Source organism: Sinocyclocheilus grahami, unplaced genomic scaffold, assembly GCF_001515645.1.
Source record: "Sinocyclocheilus grahami isolate Dianchi unplaced genomic scaffold, SAMN03320097.WGS_v1.1 scaffold113.1, whole genome shotgun sequence".
Taxonomy (NCBI): Eukaryota; Metazoa; Chordata; class Actinopteri; order Cypriniformes; family Cyprinidae; genus Sinocyclocheilus; species Sinocyclocheilus grahami.
This window is the reverse complement of record NW_015505292.1, coordinates 1,450,959-1,470,489: the sequence shown is the minus strand read 5'-3', so window position 1 is coordinate 1,470,489 and position 19,531 is coordinate 1,450,959. Positions and strand designations below refer to the sequence as shown.

At 39.0% G+C, this 19,531-nt stretch overlaps 2 protein-coding genes across 2 annotated transcripts in view; one reads left to right on the top strand and one right to left on the bottom strand.

Moving 5' to 3' along the window:
- Positions 1–4,459: 4,459 nt before the first annotated feature.
- On the bottom strand, positions 4,460–9,213 carry LOC107589181 (DNA replication complex GINS protein PSF3-like). Its single transcript, XM_016277547.1, is given in 4 exon segments — positions 4,460–4,842; positions 5,576–5,746; positions 5,748–5,810; positions 8,911–9,213. Coding segments are annotated over 4 exon segments (636 nt in total). The 5' UTR covers positions 9,082–9,213; the 3' UTR covers positions 4,460–4,611.
- Positions 9,214–11,081: 1,868 nt separating this feature from the next.
- Positions 11,082–19,531, top strand: part of LOC107589180 (E3 ubiquitin-protein ligase znrf1) — a 40,485-nt gene continuing 32,035 nt past the window's right edge. Inside the window, exon 1 of the mRNA XM_016277546.1 lies at positions 11,082–12,082. Within this exon, the coding sequence (XP_016133032.1) occupies positions 11,695–12,082 (388 nt within the window). The 5' untranslated portion in view covers positions 11,082–11,694. The remainder of the gene's footprint in view (positions 12,083–19,531) is intronic.

Here is a 19,531-nt window from a genome sequence, read left to right as displayed (position 1 = left end):
AAATCACAAGCCATGTGCTAGAACAAGAGACACGAACACGCAGCTAATGAGAAAACTCATAAGCCACGCGTTCACACAAGACACAAGAAAAGCACGCGGCTGAACACAATCCGCGTGCTACACAAAACACAACACACATGGACAGAAGAGCGCACGGCTGAGCGAACTCGAGACCACACGCTCCCACAACAGACAGAACATGGAGCGCGAGTGTCCGGACCCCGACACAAAACCGAAACTCAAGACATGAGTGCCGGGATCTGAACACCACGCTCCAACATGAAACAGTACACGCAGACGTGAGCGCACGGCTCGAGCACACTCGAAGCCGCACGCTCACATGAAAATAATGACATGACGCGAGTGTCAGGGCTCTGTCACAAAACTATGAATTACACTAGACCGAAGTGACAGAACCCTGACACATGCTTGAATCCAGAACCGGATTTTGTCTGAAACATAGAATTGCTCATTTTATTTGACATACTACATGATTGATAAAAAAACATGAGAAATGCACTTGCGGGTTAGGCCTTGCTCAAGGACAAAACGATGACAGCTCATGGCTGGCCACTATGCCACACCACCCCAAAAAAAGTAGATTGTACCTTTTTTTTTTAAGACAATGTGTGGTTGCCCATGAAAGCTGTAGCTTGTTGCTATGCGGTTACTAAGGTGTTTCAGCACATGCTTAAGTACAAATTGGATTCTGTCTGAAACACGATGCTCCTTATATGTGGTAATGTGCCACTCGAATGAAGAGAAAAAGAACACGAGAGATGGACAGCTGAGCTATGACTCATCCCTCCATTATAGCAGGAACGAAGGAGAACAGGTCACTCGACTCTGATATCTATGGATTTTTTTTTTCTCATCAGCCTGAACGCACTTGTCCGTCAAACTGGCATCACATGACATTGATAGAGAGAATGGAAAACAAGGTGAGGAGAGAGGTGGTGAGACAAAGAGGCATACAAAAACACAGGAAAAGCCACCATTTATGCACATCCAACACTCACTCACTCACCCTATTTATAAAAGTCACTCTCTGCAGTGAGAAATACTGCAAACAAAACAGATGAATGAGGCATTTTAAGTGCACCTCAGAAAGAAAAGGGCAATGTCTTCCAACACCCTATCCATTCCAACACATCCAACGTTTCCACAAGGGTTGTTTTTTCAAGGCAAGGAAGGCAGTGCCTAGTCAAAAAAAACTGAACAAATTTGGTAAAGAGGTCACCTGTTTTGGCATGTTAGAATCTAAACAAACTCAAAATAATGATCTGTGGATGAGCCAGATTTTAACGACCACTCAGCTCATTTAAATTGAAGGAGCACCATATGTAAATATTTTTGCACCTGTAGTGTTTTCAAAGGATCTGATGACTAATAGTTTGAAAATAAGGTCAATACTAATAATAAGCTAGCAAAAGCAAATAAAAGCTATAAAAAATGTTCCATATGCCATTAACTTAAATACATTTGTGAAAAAAAACAAAACAGAGGGGGGACTTCGCCTCCTCATTTTAGAAGTCCACCACAGGTTCCACCATCAAAAATATTAAAAAGGGGTGGGGGGGGGGGATAAAACACTCTTCTCAACCTCCCACCTGCTATAGTGCACAGGCTTGTTTGAGTTGGTGTTTCAGACCGAATGCAAGCCCAGTTGGGGAGAGATTAGCCACATCTGAAAAGCAGCGCGGGGGCGTTAGCTTAGATACAGCTAATCCTGACACCTCTGTTTCTCTCTTCATCTCTCACTCTTTTGCCTCTTATGCCTCCAAGTCGTGTCTGTTCTTTTCAAACGGGAAGGTCTGAAAATCGGCTCACTGGAAAGGCGAGAAGCCAAAAGAAGCTCAAAGACAGACATGGGAACAGTGGTGGATACTTTTCCTCCAACTCTTTTAAAAAGAGATGCAACACAGTCAGCTGAGGACAGATGGGATCTCAAATCGTTTGCAGGATTCTCATACAGTTAAAAACATGAATAATTCTGCAATGAATTAGAGGTCTATAGAGAGAGGCAGGGATTGTGGAAAGACGTCAGTGCTTTTTTTTTTGAGTTAACATCAGAATATTTTCTGTCTGTGTTATTCAAATGAAATGCAATCTTAAGGAACAATGAAATGTTCTAGCACACAGTCTACTCAAAATATGCAGCATTGCTTTGTGCTTGCATACAATCTCTGTGAAAGCCTTGGTTTGGTAATGAACTGTCATTTTCTTGCACTGCACACTGGACTACATCTTCATAAAATATTAAAGCCTAAGTAAGTCTCTGCACTTCAAGAAACATCTTGCATGCACTGTAAATAAGTTAGCTGTAAATGCCACTGTCATGGAAACAGACTATTGACAGGGTTGTTTGGCAGTAGTTGGGTCAGTTCCATGTTCATGACTCTTAAGAGGAGTAGTACATCTCCAGCTCATGCCAGAAAAGCCACACTGTGAATCCAGGTCAGGAGTGATTCATTGAGCAACAACAAGAAATGGTAGTGTTCTAGGAGACCCAGCATGGGTCATGGTGAATCACTTGACACCATTCACTAGGAAGCTAAGGAATGGCAACCTATAGGATTTTTAACTCTGTATATAGATACAATGACATTTAACTTATATGTGTGTTAAATGATTTTTTAGTGCTATGCAGTTTTTTAGTATGTTGGGTTGGTGCTTGGAAGCCCAAGGGGAAAAAAGTCTTGGGCAACTATCAAAGTACCTTGATCAAGGGCACAACAGTCATGGCTTTCACCTTGTGGAATTGAATCAACCTTCTGGTTACTGTAGCCCTCAACCACTATATGTAACACTATCCTAAAAACACAGAGAAAGAGAGAGAGAACACTTTAATTGTTCTTAATTTATTCTCGTGAAATAAATATAATTTACTCTTTGCAAACATTAGCACTTTTATTTTACTGTCTGAATATATATGGTTATTCAATGAAGTCATTGCCCCATTTGTAATCAAGCCACCAAATGCTGTAACTTCAAGATAACTGTAGGGCAATGAGTGATTTTTCTTTAGTTTGGACCTTTCAGAAAGTCAATAAATCCCTCCTGCCCTACCCAAGCCAACTCAGCTGAGGCTGCAGAGAGATAACAAGGTCGATATGACCATCCCAGAGGGACATATCAATAACTTCCATTCCGAAATCATGGATGAGGTCGTCCACATCAGCTGACCCACATTTTACACATGAACAAGCAGCTAGGACTCTGTATTCATAAACATACTCATTAAAATGAAGAAGACTAAGACATTTGAAATCTGATCCTGCAGAAAAGAGATACCCATTTCAAATATACATATCTGATGGATAGGTGTTTGTTTTTTGAGGTGAGAGGAGAGAGAAAGGGGCACTGAATTGTGGAGACATGCAGTGATTTGATTGGTCCTTGTGCTGACTGATGCAACCTAATGACGCATACAAATGTCACCTCCAATATTCTAAATATAAGAGCTCATGGATTATCAGAAACCAGCACTTTTTACATGACGGCATAAATGCATCCAAAAATGAAAATTACCCCATGATTTACTCACCCTCAAGCCATCCTAGGTGTATAGGACTTGCTTCTTTCAAACAAATACAATCAGAGTCATATTAAAAAAACGTCCTGGCTCTTCCAAGCTTTATAATGGCAGTGAATGGGTGTTATTTTTCAATAGTCCAGCATAAGTCCAATAAACAACGCCAATCCATCATAAAAAAGTTATCCACATGACTCCGGGGGTTAATAAAGGCCTCCTGAAGCACATCGATGTGTTTTTGTCAAATAAAAATATCCATATTTAAAACTTTATAAACCGGAAGCTAGATTATAAACTAGATAGCTAGATTTATTAACTGTTTATAAAAGTTTTAAATATGGATATTTTTCTTACAAAAACAGATCAGTTCACTTCAGGAGGCCTTTATTAACCCAACAGAGCTGTGTGGGATACTTTTTATGATGGATGGACGCAGTTTATTGGACCACTATTGGACTATTGAATATCACCCATTCACTGCCATTATAAAGCTTGGAAGAGCCAGGACATTTTTTTATATAACTCCAATTGTATTTGTCTGAAAGAAGAAAGTCATATACACCTAGGATGGCTTGATGGTGAGTAAATCATGGGGTAATTTTCATTTTGGGGTGAACTATCCCTTTAATGTTAATCATTTATGTTCCAGTCTGAACACCAGAAATAATCTTTGTTAAAATGTTTTAGTTATTGACATCCATGATGTGCAAACCCATAACACCCCAGGCTTTGAAAAAACAAAAGATGAAGCCTGGTAAACCCTCTTTAGGATGAATAAATGGAAGAATCAGTCACTGCTTTATAAAAAGCATCTCTGGGAAAAGAAAATACATCTTTGTAAAGATAAAAAGAACTAATGATCGTTATGAACTTAAGGAAGAAACGAAGAGTGAAAACAACAGAATATATTGATTTATTGACCATACCAAATTGAATTATTGTTTACACCCAAAAATATCACAGTAAAAAGTTCATAGGCAACTTACATAATTCTCTCAATAACACAAATATATGTGACCCATTTTCTCACACACTCACAAGAAACTCTTCTTAGTCCTTCTTAATCTTTTGGTCTTTCAGGCCTGCAGGTCTGCAATTTTCCTCTTTCTGTAGTTGATAACTAGACTAGAGGCTGTGAGGTGAGAAGACCGGCCCTTTTCCCACAGCTGGAAACTGTTTAGTCCACTCTGCCCTGCTTTAAACAAGCTCCTCTCTAAGCAGTCCAAGCGCTCCACCAGCGCTGATGTGTCTTCATTGTAGGCGTTCTGGGACGAGTCCATGGTCCGACGGAAACGACCCATGAAGGTCTGATAAGAGAGATAGGGACAGTGTATAAAATTTATGGAAGCATGCGTGTATATATAAATATATATATATATATATATATATATATATATATAGGATGCAGGGACAGTAGAACAATTGTTTTTTTATCAGTTATAACAAACATTCAAGTCTGTTTAGCTGCAAAATATAACTCATCAATTTGAATCAATTTCATGACAAAAAAAAAACTTTTGTATTTGCAATTTTATAGACATAATAGAAGAATTTAGCTATGTTCTTGCTCAAAGTTCAAAGCTGCTTGTTGTATTGTAATAATCAATATACAGTACCAGCCATAATAACTATGCAGCAGACATTTAAAGCCCTGAATTTTCCCTGAACTTAACATGGAGCTTTAATGGTGTTCACAGATTTAACACTACAGAACTGTACGTCCTATTCAACCTGGCATATCAGTCTGCCCAGCAACTGGTCAGTACTAGTAATGATTTTAAGCATACTGCTCCCTCTACTGGTTAAGATAGGATTGGATTACAGGACATGTCCCTCTCCTTTTTAAGCAGACATGATTTCAGCATGTGAAGTTGTGAACCTTAACACCAAGCTTTCTTCTAACCACCCATTACTAACAGGTTAAGGTAAATTAAACTCGTCATAACTTGTATGTTATCATTTACATATGATTTAGCTTGAATTTGCATGCTTTTTACAGACATCATTGTGAATTGTGACTACCTATCTAGACATGCTCACCTGGAGGATGGTATTAGCAATCTCTGGGTTTTCTGGGCTGTCAAAATGTAGCATCTGGGAGCCTAAACCATAGTAATATGGCCCCATTTTGTGCAAGTCTACAACAATGGGATCCGCCCCGAACACTGTTCTCCAGCCCTCACGATACACCTTTGGCAGCTCCACAGACAAGCACTCGCCTCTTCCTTTCATACAGGCCCTTGGCAAGCCAGAGTGGCATCTCCATCTTTGTGCCCTGAAACATAAAAAACACAAGTATGAATCAATCACGTACCTTTTTGGTAAAAACTCAACTTGTCGTGTTTGGAGGAGAAAGAATGCTGAGTTGCATCCAAAGAACACCATACCTACTGTGAAGCATGGGGGTGGAAACATCATGCTTTGGGGCTGTTTTTCTGCAAAGGGACCAGGACGACTGATCTGTGTAAACGAAAGAATGAATGGGGCCATGTATCGTGAGATTTTGAGTGAAAACCTCCTTCCATCAGCAAGGGCATTGAAGATGAAACGTGGCTGGGTCTTTCAGCATGACAATGATCCCAAACACACCGCCCGGGCAACGAAGGAGTGGCTTCGTAAGAAGCATTTCAAGGTCCTGGAGTGGCCTAGCCAGTCTCCCGATCTCAACCCCATAGAAAATCTTTGGCGGGAGTTGAAAATCCGTGTTGCCCAGTGACAGCCCCACAACATTACTGCTCTAGAGGAGATCTGGATGGAGGAATGGGCCAAAATACCAGCAACCGTGTGTGAAAACCTTGTGAAGACTTACAGAAAACGTTTGACCTCTGTCATTGCCAACAAAGGGTATATAACAAAGTATTGAGATGAAATTTTGTTATTGACCAAATACTTATTTTCCACCATAATTTGCAAATAAATTCTTTAAAAATCCTACAATGTGATTTTCTGGATTTTTTGTTCTCATTTTGTCTCTCATAGTTGAGGTATACCTATGATGAAAATTACAGGCCTCTCTCATCTTTTTAAGTGGGAGAACTTGCACAATTGGTGGCTGACTAAATACTTTTTTTCCCCACTGTATGTATGAAGTTGCCATTAAACCACCATACAAATGTGTCATGGTCAGTGACTTATATTTAATGAGTATGCAAAGAACAGTCTATTCATGCAACACAGTCCAACATCAAACTAAACTAGCTGACTTTTTTCCAGTGCCAATATTAGTGTTAACAATATAATTTCTGTCATGAATATTTCCAGTGCCATTTGTATTTGTAACATTCTGTGGTGAAAATGACAGTAATGGAAGTTAACATTTGTCTAATGAAACAACCCGTCCTTTTGTCTTGTTAAAACCAACTTCATAGTTAGAATTTTATGCATATTAAACAGACATAATTTTTTCACAATTTTAGCACAATGAGAAATTTAGATGCACAATAAAAAAAAATGCACAGAAGAGATATTTATCTTTCATGCTCTTCACTTACACTGCTGTCTCACTTGTATGGAAGCCCGTTTCCGCCACTGAATAAAAAATAAAATTCTCAGATTTTCTCATGGACTCATGGATTTTCTCAGAATCGCAATTCTGACTTTATAACTCGCAATTCTGACTGTATAACTCGCAATTCTGACTGTATATCTCGCAATTCTGACTGTATATCTCGCAATTCTGACTGTATAACTAGCAATTCTGACTTTATAACTCGCAATTCTGACTGTATAACTAGCGATTCTGACTTTATAACTCGCGATTCTGACTGTATATCTCGCAATTCTGACTTTATAACTCGCAATTCTGACTGTATAACTAGCAATTCTGACTTTATAACTCGCGATTCTGACTGTATAACTAGCAATTCTGACTGTATAACTCGCGATTCTGACTGTATAACTCGCGATTCTGACTGTATAACTCGCGATTCTGACTGTATAACTCGCGATTCTGACTGTATAACTCGCGATTCTGACTGTATAACTCGCGATTCTGACTGTATAACTCGCGATTCTGACTGTATAACTCGCGATTCTGACTGTATAACTCGCGATTCTGACTGTATAACTCGCGATTCTGACTGTATAACTCGCGATTCTGACTGTATAACTCGCGATTCTGACTGTATAACTCGCGATTCTGACTGTATAACTCGCGATTCTGACTGTATAACTCGCGATTCTGACTGTATAACTCGCGATTCTGACTGTATAACTCGCGATTCTGACTGTATAACTCGCGATTCTGACTGTATAACTCGCGATTCTGACTGTATAACTCGCGATTCTGACTGTATAACTCGCGATTCTGACTGTATAACTCGCGATTCTGACTGTATATCTCGCGATTCTGACTGTATATCTCGCGATTCTGACTGTATATCTCGCGATTCTGACTGTATATCTCGCGATTCTGACTGTATATCTCGCGATTCTGACTGTATATCTCGCGATTCTGACTGTATATCTCGCGATTCTGACTGTATATCTCGCGATTCTGACTGTATATCTCGCGATTCTGACTGTATATCTCGCGATTCTGACTGTATATCTCGCGATTCTGACTGTATATCTCGCGATTCTGACTGTATATCTCGCGATTCTGACTGTATAACTCGCCATTCTGACTGTATATCTCGCCATTCTGACTGTATATCTCGCCATTCTGACTGTATATCTCGCCATTCTGACTGTATATCTCGCCATTCTGACTGTTTAACTAGCAATTCTGACTTTATAACTCGCAATTGCTAGTATATAGCTCACAATTCTGTGAAAAAAGTCAGAATTGTGAGATAAAGTGTCAAAATTATCTTTTTTTAATTTTTGTTTTCAGTGGCGGAAACGGGCTTCCATAATATCACGCAATTCTGACGTTCTTTAAAAAAATTAAAAAAGGTAACGTTAATTGCGACTTTTTCTCTCACAATTTGCGAGAAAAAAAGTCAGAATTGCCAGATATAAATTCGCAATTGCGAGAAAAAAAAAGTCAGAATTGCCAGATATAAATTCGCAATTGCGAGGAAAAAAAAGTCAGAATTGTGAGATAAAGTCGCAATTAACGTTACCTTTTCTTTCTTTTTTTTCAGTGGCAGAAACGGGCTTCCATACACTAGTAACGAAGCAAGTTACAATAATAAAACCTTGGCGATAACAAAAATGTTGATCGTCTGGAAAATTATGCTACAATTGAGAACTTTATTGAAAAATGTATTCATTTGTTAAAAAATTGTAAACAAAAAATATTTCAGCATATTTTAAACGTCAGAATTTTTAGAATGGTTTTTATAGTGTGCTACTAGTGCTCGAAATGTGATTAAATGCCCTTATTGTTTGTTTTTAAAAGAAACACTAAAAATATAAATGTATTCGAGTACCTCTGGTATGTCGCGGGTCTCGCTGGATTTCTCGAGGAACCCGAGTCTCGGGAACGCACTTTCAGTCCTGCACGGCAGTCGCTCGTGAGAGAGCAAAATATCATCCAGAGAAAAGAAATTCTCCTCCATTCCGATACCCGGAGGAACAGCCATGTAGGATTGCAAGTCCATTTTTATTGTTTAAGATACGAGATCTCTAAATGAGCCAACACAAATTATAAAGACGAACATGTTAAAACAACAGCACTGTCATAACAGCATTTGGCGCGCAACTTCAAATGAGAAGTAATAGAGCATCGAGCACAGGAGCAACAGGCGTGAGCAGTCGATAACAGAGTGATCCCAAATCCTCTTTTATTTACAGAACACTTATACTTTAAATATATCTAAAAAAAAAATAAAAAATACCAGGCCAGTAAAAAAAGAAAGAAAAAAAAACAGTAGTTTGGTTGGCTGCTGTACTTATTTTATTAGAACATGTTACAATCGTTTTAATCAGCAACGTTCTTTTTAGAAAAAAGAAAACAATCTGAAAAATAAGGAGCAAAAAAGTATTTAAATGAACATAATTAATACTATTTCTTTCTGCATTAGATAAAACGTATTCATACTGATTAATAAATCTATCTTGTGCATTTATCACTTTGGCCATTAGATGTCACTATATCTTTAATTTACCAACGAAACAGTGTAATTGCAGTGATTACTACTGTCTGTCAGATAGAACTGGATATCATTCCATTAATAGTCATCTAAACATAACAATAGTTTACCAGTGGCCTGTCATTAAAGAGAATTATAATATTAACATCTTATTAGTATGTTGTAAATTCAAAAGATGCTTACAACACAATACAAGCGGACACTATATGAAATGTTAAGTTTTTGTATAGTAACTGCAAGTCAGTTCTGTTCTTAATTAGAGTGTCCCTGTTCTTTAAAGGTCCCAGTTCATATATTATCTCTGTCTGGACTGCCACACACTTTTGTGCTCTTCATCTTCATATAAATGACATTATATACTCAAATCCACTTTGATTTACAGCACAAATATGTGAAAAATAAGTTCACGATAAGGCAATACCAGGTCAATGTCTTCTTTTAAAGAGAAAAGACAGAATAGCAGTTCTAAAGGTCACAGCCAAATGTACATATTTTTATTTTTATTTCATCTTTCTGGACATAAATTATGGTTTTATTTATAGTGCACATTATATAGTACTCACAATAGTCCACAGTGTGACATTGCTCAGTGCCCTGAACACATTATAGACTACTTTAACTAAAATGTTTTTTGTATTGTGAGATAGGCAGGCAGTAGGAAATAATATAATAATCATATATGTTATGCTAGTTTTAAATAGCCCCAGCGGAACCAAATGTAATAATTTACAGCAGTGTCTGGGGTTGTTATGGTCTTGGTTACAAGATCATGTCTACTTATAAGATTTAAGTAGGTTTTATGCGATGCACACTATGATATTATTAGTGATGTGGTCCATACATAATTTATGAATGCAGAAATATTAATAAGCATAATATATTGATTTACTGCAAGCGATGAGTATAATACAGCAGATAGATGCTTTGTCTTACTGAAAGTTTATTTGATTGTATTGCATATTATTTAGTTGTATATTGCAATTATCTATCAGCATATATATATATATATATATATATAATTTTTTACAACTTTTGTACTATTTTACTTTTTCCTGTTAAGGCTTGTGCGTGTTTGTGTGTGTGTGTGTGTGTGTGTGTGTAGGCTATTAATGATTTGTCAACATACTAAAACAATCATGCCAATAAAGGACTTTGAAACTGGAAACTGACAGAAAATTATGCACATATCAGTTTGTGATCTTTAAAATAAACCATGGTTTTCCTTCTGTCAGTAAATGCCCTGAGATTTCATGACTGCTGACCTACACTCGCATTTTTTGGCCCCATTATGGAGATGAAAATCTATCACTTTCCTCTAGATACTAACTGAAGCATTTATCAGGCCTCCGACTGAAGTGTTGCTCAATTAAATCATCGTCGTAACTTCGTTACGGCAACGTTACTGGGTCACATCTCTGTCCTCCTTTAACACCATATTGAGATCACCAATCGGCTGTTGGAGGCGAGACGTTGTCTGCGTAAAAAAAAAGACAGGACACTTCTTAATAATTGATTGATTGGGCTAGATATTGTAAATCCATGCTCGCGTTTACAGCACATCTCGCCACTGTTAATCCGCGTATGCGCAGTAAGCGCCTCTATTGTCTCCCGGCAGCACAGCAGCACAGCAGCAGCGCACGGACGGATCTGCGCGTGCAGGGGAGCGGCACACGCTGACCCGAATCTCCAGGCAGACAGAGGGAGGACGAGCGGACCTGGACGTATGCACTGGACGGTTATCATGGCTGATGAATTTTGAGCCAGTCCTCTCTGAATAAGAGAGAGCTTTTTGCATTCAGAGAACTGCGGATGTGTTGTTGCGCGTGGTGATTTTGGGAAGGCTGTCCTGTCAGTTGCTTATAAGCGGAGAACGTGTTGCGTTTTTGCTCGCGCGAACGGCTTTATCATCACCCCCTTGTTCCCTAAGGTGATTATTGAGACTTTAAGTCCATGATTCGACCAGGAAAATGGACTGTTGCGTCTGCGAGACACAGCTGTTTTAGTCAGACTTGACAACCGCGGATTTTAGCGCTTGTTTGAAGGAGGCTCGAGAAGCACCGCAGGGAAATCCGTGACACCCTTTTCGCGACACCCCCACCCATATTTAGCGGATACTTTTGGATGGGGGGCAAACAGAGTACGGCGGGGCGGCCCCGGGGAGCTTTTCCCGGTGTCTCGACAGATGACAGCGCGGTGCCACCCTCGGCCCACTTCGGGCACTACCGGCCAGGTGGCACGATGGGACTGCGCAGCCGCTCGGTGAGCTCCGTGGCGGGGATGGGCATAGATCACAGCGCCACGGTGCCCTTCGGGTTTTACACCCCCAGAGGAACAGACTCGGACAGAGCCGGAGGGGTGTCTGGCTCGGATCCCGCTCATAGCGGGAATGGATACCAAGAAACGGGCGGCGGTCACCACACGGACGGTATGCTTTACCTGGGGTCCCGGGCGTCGTTGGCAGACACGTTGCCTCTGCACATCGCGCCCCGATGGTTTAGCGCCCATAGCGGTAAGTGATAGCTTAAGCATTAACACAGGGCGCAGTGGCACAAAGCTACATCGATGCCACCACATGTAGTACGGAATATCACTTGAGGGCACGCTGCTGCTCCAGTTTTCGCGCCGGCGGGAGGGGGATGCGCACGAGACCTGTCTGACCAACGACTGGAGCGAATCGACGTTAATAAGCCAGGTTGCCAAATCTTACTGGGACAATTAGCTTGCGATTACAAAGGGAGGGGGACTCAATGGTTACCATCCGCTTAGCTCGAACCACAATCTTTCTCTGCGACTGTGGTAGGGATTTTGATTAATGACAATGACTCAAATCTTTTGAATCACTTCAATCAAACGATTTGGTTTGTTTAGCGATGTCAGTAGGTGGCGACTATCAAGTGTATTTTTTTGTGTGCGAGAGTCACTGAATCAATTACTGAACCGATTCGTAAAAAACATTCTTTTTTACCTCCATTTTTGTCAGCTTCAAAACATATGAATAATAAACAAAGCAAATTGAGTTCCAGTACAGTACATTATTCTAACCACAGTTGGTTATAAGTCAACATATTCATAGATAGTCTGCACCTTTTTCTTCTCATTGAGTTAACTAAGTGAACAATAGTCAGTTGGTCGGCATAAGTAAACATAGATGCCCAGTCTATCTTTCGCGACTCATTGAGTTTGTTCTCAATGAAATGTCTCATTCTTTGTTGCTCTGAATCTTGTTCAGACTTGTTCAGTGATTCATACAGTAGTTGTTTAACCAGTAAAATGCTCTTCACAAACACTACTCGAAAGCTACATATTCATGCTGTATTAGTCCTTTAGGACAGTCACTTCCATCTAAAGGAAGAGACAGAAATATGAGTCAGCACATGGAAGTGAACAAGAACGATACATTCACGACTAAAACACCACTACTGGGCCTGAGCAGCAGCGCTCTGTTGCCTTACAGCCTCAGTCCTTCAGTGCTCATTAAGCAAGCCCCAAATGTGGCCTCCAGAGGAAACCTGTCAGATGTAAACAATTCGACTCCGTTTTTTTCCTTAAATGTTATTTCACTGACACCAAATGAGGTTTCCCTCATTATCAGGGAACGTAGCTCATGTTAACAGGTGAGGCGTTCAGCCTTGAATGTCATGGTGTGTGATTTGGCTTCTAAACAGTGATCACCCACAGGTTGCTACTGTGAGTTAATGAATGTCACAGTGAACAGAAGAGAGGTCAGGTGCCTTTCTGAAGGGTGGGGCTCAGGGATCATGAGGGGAAACGGTTCTAGCAAAAGTACTGCCTGTTCCCCTGTGTTTGAAAGTAAGACTTAGTAAATAGGTGTATTCTCATGTCAAATGCGTAATGAAATGGGAAAGACTCATCTGAAACGCTGAATTAAACATACCCACTCATATCAGCCCAGTTTATCTATCATTTAAAGCTGCATAAATGTGAATACATTTAAATGAAATTGAAGAGTAAATGTATTTTAACGAGATGGTAATCTTTTATTCACTTTCATGTAGTTCCAACCCTGTGTGAATTTTTCATCTGTGGAAGACAAAAGCAGATATTTTGAAAATTATTGGGGTTTTCATTCTTCAAAATATCTTCTTTTGTGTTCCACAGAAGAAAATAAGTCATACTGTAAGTACATACTGAACTGTAACAGTTGGATTTGTTAAAAACAGATTTGTTAAACAAAACATAAAAAAAAAATGTTTACTCTATTTTGTAATCAAATGGTCCTTCACAACCAGTATACTTGAAAGCTACATATTTATTCTATATCAGTCTTTTAAGACGGTAATCTGTCGGTTTGAGCATCCTAACTAGCAACAGAAACATTAGCTCAACCAATGGTGTGTTTGAAAAAACTAGTTTGGCTGGCCAATGGCAGATGGACGTAGTGTTCAGGAAACCTGTTTGACACTCTCTTTTTTTCAATTCGATTCAGCCAGTGCCACAGAAACCTCACCTTTAATTAATTCATGCACATTTATGGTTTACAGTTTTGTTGTTAGACTTTTCAAAAGAAACTATAACTGTATAGATTTGATAAGTAAGCGGTGAGCTTATATTATCTGTAGAGCGCAACCCCCTACAGGCTCCACAAGGCATGAATGAGGCTGGATTCAATCAGTGTCTTACAAGTAAATTCTGTTTATTCTCACTAGGCAAACATAATTTCTGTTTACACGAGTGGCTGGCCTACTTGCAACACATTGCAGAGAACTTTAAGCCTACCTGCTTTATTCATTTATCTCCTGTGTCAAACGTCATCCATGTTTTTTACAGTAACTGCAAAATGTAAATGGTGGAATGTTCTTATGTCCTCAAGTTTATTTGATATTCTGATCCTATGATATGTCATTTTGTATTGCCTACCAGGAGAATATGATTGTTTAGAAAAGTAGCACTCTCCTCAACAAGCCGCACAACTTGAGATGTCATTCATGTTCGTAGCACAAACATGTGGGATGAGTTATGGGCTGGAAATTAAGTATGAGCAATAGTAGTTGTGATGGTTTTCTTAGCAAGCGCCACTAATCATCAATAATTGCCTTTATTTAAAGAGTAAGCATGCTGGAGATTTAAAGTTGACTCATTGATAGTTGTTTATTGAGAGGAAGTTGTTCAGATTAATTGTAGGCTCATTGTGTTCGTAACTGTGTTTAATTTCCAATTAGAAAGTGGTATTTCTTGCTAATCTTTTTGTCTAAATAATTAATTAAATTCTGTGCTGTCATGTCAGTCATGTTTACATACTGTAACTAGTTTGCTTATTTCAAAACTGGTTCATTCATGTTAGAGATGTAGCGTCTGTGTTGAAGGCTGGTCAACTCATTGAGGCTTTCACTCACCTGTTTGCTGCATGCAAGCAGATTAAAAGCAACAGTAATCGCTCTGCTAAAAGTGCTGTTTAATCATTATTGCTCACCCATTAGAAAACGGAGTAATCATTCACTGGCCTTCACTGCTGCATGTTTCCTGCTTTTAAAGCAGCCCTCATATCACAACAGAAGTCTTTAAGATGACATTTTAAGTCAACATCAACATTTTACGTTAATTGCAACCAAAATAGTGTGTTACGGTGCTGGTTTTGGTGGCAAGTCTTTTAGGAATGTTAGGATTGTGGAACATCTGTGCTGATCTGTCTGGCAGCAGGATTCAAGAAATATAGGTCACTCTCTCAAATTGTTTCTGCTGTTTCTTTGCCTCACTGGTCTCTCTCTCTCTCTCTCTTAGCTCAAGGTGTAATTCATCTATGCAAATACACAGATGCACATACACTTGCGCTGCATCTTACTGACACAAAAGCAAGACACAGAGTCTCAAAAACAAAATCAGACATGCACGTATGCACAGATACACAGGTTGTGTTCCACTTCACAGGATTTTCGGCCATCTTAAGAGAAAAAAGTTGAGGGTCCAGCTAAAATGAGGGGTTTGGAGTAAATCATTTGTGTACCATATATAAATATATCGAATGTCTTAATGTAAATAAACTTTTTTGGGTTTTTTTTCAAATAGGATTGATGTAATTAATAAAAAAAAAGTTCTGTAGATTTAGAGGTTCTAAATTTAGGAGTTTAGAGTATTCTGAATTATTAATAATTTGAGAATATATGTGTGTGTGTGTGTGTATATATATATATATATATTGAATATGATAATGTAAATAAATTATACATGGCAATTACATTTTTATGTAATTAAAAAAATCGAATGAAAAAAAATGAATAGTCAATTTGATATATATATATATATATATATATATATAATTTTACATAGAGAAATATATTGAACATGTAAATAAACTATATATTTTTCAAATTTTTATGAGAATAAAGTTGAGGGTCTAAATTTAGGGGTTTTGGGTATTTTTGGGTATTATTGTAAGTATTATATATTTTGATATAATATAAAAGAATATATAATATAAAATAATGGGAAATATTATATTGAATATTTATGTTCATTCAGTATTGATTTTCAATATTCATTCATAAAAATATTGGGGAGTGTATATATTCTGTCATTATACTCAACCCCTATTCTGCTGAACTCAAGTTTGAACTTCTACACATATCCCCTTCTCAGTGCATATAAGGAGCAGTGTACACTGCGTAGCGCCCATGTGAATCGGAACGCATACCTTCAACGCATACCGCAGAGTTGAAGGAGGTCGGCTGTTGCTGTGACAACCCTGTCGCTTGCCACCGCTGTTTTCAGGCTTCAGTCTTACATGCGGCCTCAACAAGCCTGCCACCCCCACAACACTCATTTCACCGAGACCCAGAGGGAGGGAGAGCGAGAGCGAGAAAGAGAGAGACATTTCCCCCCGCCCCGTCACTCACACTTCCTGCATGTAGCGGCTCCTGTGAATGACAGCTGCCAGAGCTCCTTCAATGAAGGAGGAGCTGCTAGTGCAAACGACTGGCCAATTAGCAGCGCCTAGTGGAGGCCATGACAACAGTTTCCATGGAGCGGCGACCAAACCATGCCGTTATACAGTGGAGACCAGCTTAAGATAAACCTGTGACAAGCACAAGGGCGGCTTGTGTCATCCCAGGGACTTCTGCGATGTAGTTGTACGATGTTTTTTTGCCATTGTGTGCTCACTTCCTTGTCTTTTGTGACCTTACACATTGTTACGTGTTCGTCCACGTGCTATTGACGAGAAAAATATACCCCCGTCTTTTCTCAAGGGCCAAAACAACATCCTGTAATCAGGACGTTTACAGAGGAAAACAGTATGTCTGCATCTATAACCACACACACATATAGACACTCCTCTCCCTCTCCATGTCATTACCTCCCTCTCGTTCTGCTGTTGCCATGGAAACAGCTGTTCTTTTCCCACTGAAGGTAATAAGTTGAAACTAGTTGAGGAGAGTTCGTTCTCATGTCATGTGAACACGGTTGCACCCATGTTTGGGCATCCTGGCCGTTCCATTCAGGAGCGTCGGAGGCTGTGATTCAGATGGCCCTCCACCGTCGCCGCCGCTGGTGTCAAGACACAATAAGCCTCCTTGCAGACAGTGTTCTTTGAGAGCTGATAAGCGGTGAAAACAATATCATGCAATATTGATTTGTTTTTGTTACTGCTTTCGGTTTATTTCATGTGCTGTATCTCGGTGTGCTTCGCATTTAGATGCGTTTGTGTCTTTTAACATTCTTACAGTATATTATGTAGTGACAGACTGATACATTTGGGATTGTTGTAATTGGTGGATAACAAGTGCCTGATTGACTGACTGACTGACTGACTGACAGAAGTGAAAGTTGTGTCATTTCCTAAATCTGGAATTATTTTCCATATGTTATATTTTGGATGTTGGTGTGCTGGCGTCCCTGACCCAGTTTCCTGAGTAGCTTAACTAGCAACATTTATTTGGTAAACTGGCAATTATTATAGTGAACATCATGGCTTGCTAAACTAGCCTGAATAAAATAGTGCCTTCAAATTTATAGAACTTATTCATTATATCTTTTGTACATGTAAATATTTTATTTATTTAGTTCGTTTTATTGGTTGATGTTGACAGATATTTCACATTTCCTCTAGTTTTACATTTAGATTACTTTTGTCGTCATTTAATGCTCACTTAAAGTTAATCTTTAAAAACTTTAATATTTTAATAACACTAATAAATGTAACTTTTAGCAAATCTCTTTGGTTTTAGATTTTGGTATTTCTTTACACTACATTCAAAAGATTAGTATTTTTTTTAATGTTCTCTTATGTTCCCCAAGGCTGCATTTATTTGATCAAAAAATACAATAAAAACGGTGATATTGTGAAACATTGTTCCAATTTAAAATAATTGTTTTCTATTTTAGTATATTTTAAAATGTAATGTATTCCAGTGATGTCAAACTGAATATTCAGCAGCCATTACTCCTTCAATGTCATATGATCCTTTAGAAATCATTCTAATATGCTTATTTAGTGCTCAAGAAACATTTATTATTATCAATGTTAGGGTGAACGATTAATTGCATTTGCGATAATATCGCGATATGGAAAAATGTGACATGCGAGAGTAATGCCGGGTTCAGACTACACAATATTTTTGTCGGTCACGATAGTCACTGTGTCAGATTACACGATTTTGACTCCTAAAATCTTGTCGTGTCATGGACAAGAAACATGTCAGACTACACGTTGCTTCCCGACCATTCGGGAAGTGTAAACATTGCTGAAGCGCTTCCTATATATAGTTCACCAGCATTTTTCTTTCTTTGTTCTGTCGTTGTAGTCCCTCGATGACACATCATACAGGCAGGAGTACTGTTGCCACAGCTCCACGAACCTTTCCTCCATCTCATAATTCCACCTAGCAGCACCATCTCTCTTTCGTTTTGTCATGTTTGAAACCTGTGTATGAAAGAGCTTCTGTGCTGCTATTGGTCAACGTCACCAATGTGACCGAACTCATCATGGTCGACAGAAAAAAATTAAACATGCTAGTCTTTCTGTCGTGATGTCGTGAAGCATCGCAGACGCGGAATCGGTTGTCGTCCACTATGACACACTACACGAGCTGAAACGATGGAATCATGTGCCCCGACGCCCATTGTCGTTTACGAATCCCCACGACACCCTACGTCAAGTAAATCGTGGCAAAATCGGGCTAAAATCGTGTAGTCTGAACGGGGCATAAAGCATGAATAAAAGATTAGAATAGAAAACTCACAAAAATTGTGGTGTCTTTTAACTGTCTTTTTATGGTTAATGGAGTTTCACATTGTTAGCTTAGCAACATGCCAACATCACACTCTGTAGAAATCAAGCTCACTTGGCTATATCAAGTGTTCAAAATCTTTAAAATCTTCACTTATATGGTTTGTTTTAATTAGAATGATGCCTTGAAAAAGCATCATGGATCTCAGATCTATGAAAAGATAAATTAACTACACAATGCTCCTGAAATCAGGCGTAAAACTGGGTAGGTTTAAAGTAGAGAATACTTAGGAAGCACTAAATTATAAATTAGTCTTGGTCTGAGAATCTACAGTTCCATGTCAGGTCAAAGTGGCCTATCTCTCTCCTGTGGCCATGTTTTACAAGTCATATCTGGCCTAAAGAGGAACCCGGCAGCCTTGTTCCCACAGGGAGCACGACCTCTGAGATTACCCAGCCACCAAGAAGCTGCATTGGGAACGCAACACTGCACGGGTTCCCCTGCATTATGGGGTCAGAGGTCAAGGCCAGCCTGGCTGAAAAGAACATCTCTGAAACGTCTTTGCTTGCCTTCTGTTGCTTCCTCAAAAACCAAGAATTACTACAAAATCTTGCTTTGAATGTGTCATCATCAGTGATCTCCTCACTCAATAATAAAGAAAACCAGAGGATAACTTTATTGTTTGAAAGATATTTGTTCAAATTCTCACTTAAGAAAATTTAGGAGGAACTTCAGTTGGTACTTCAAAAGTACCAACTGAAGTTCCTCCTAAATTT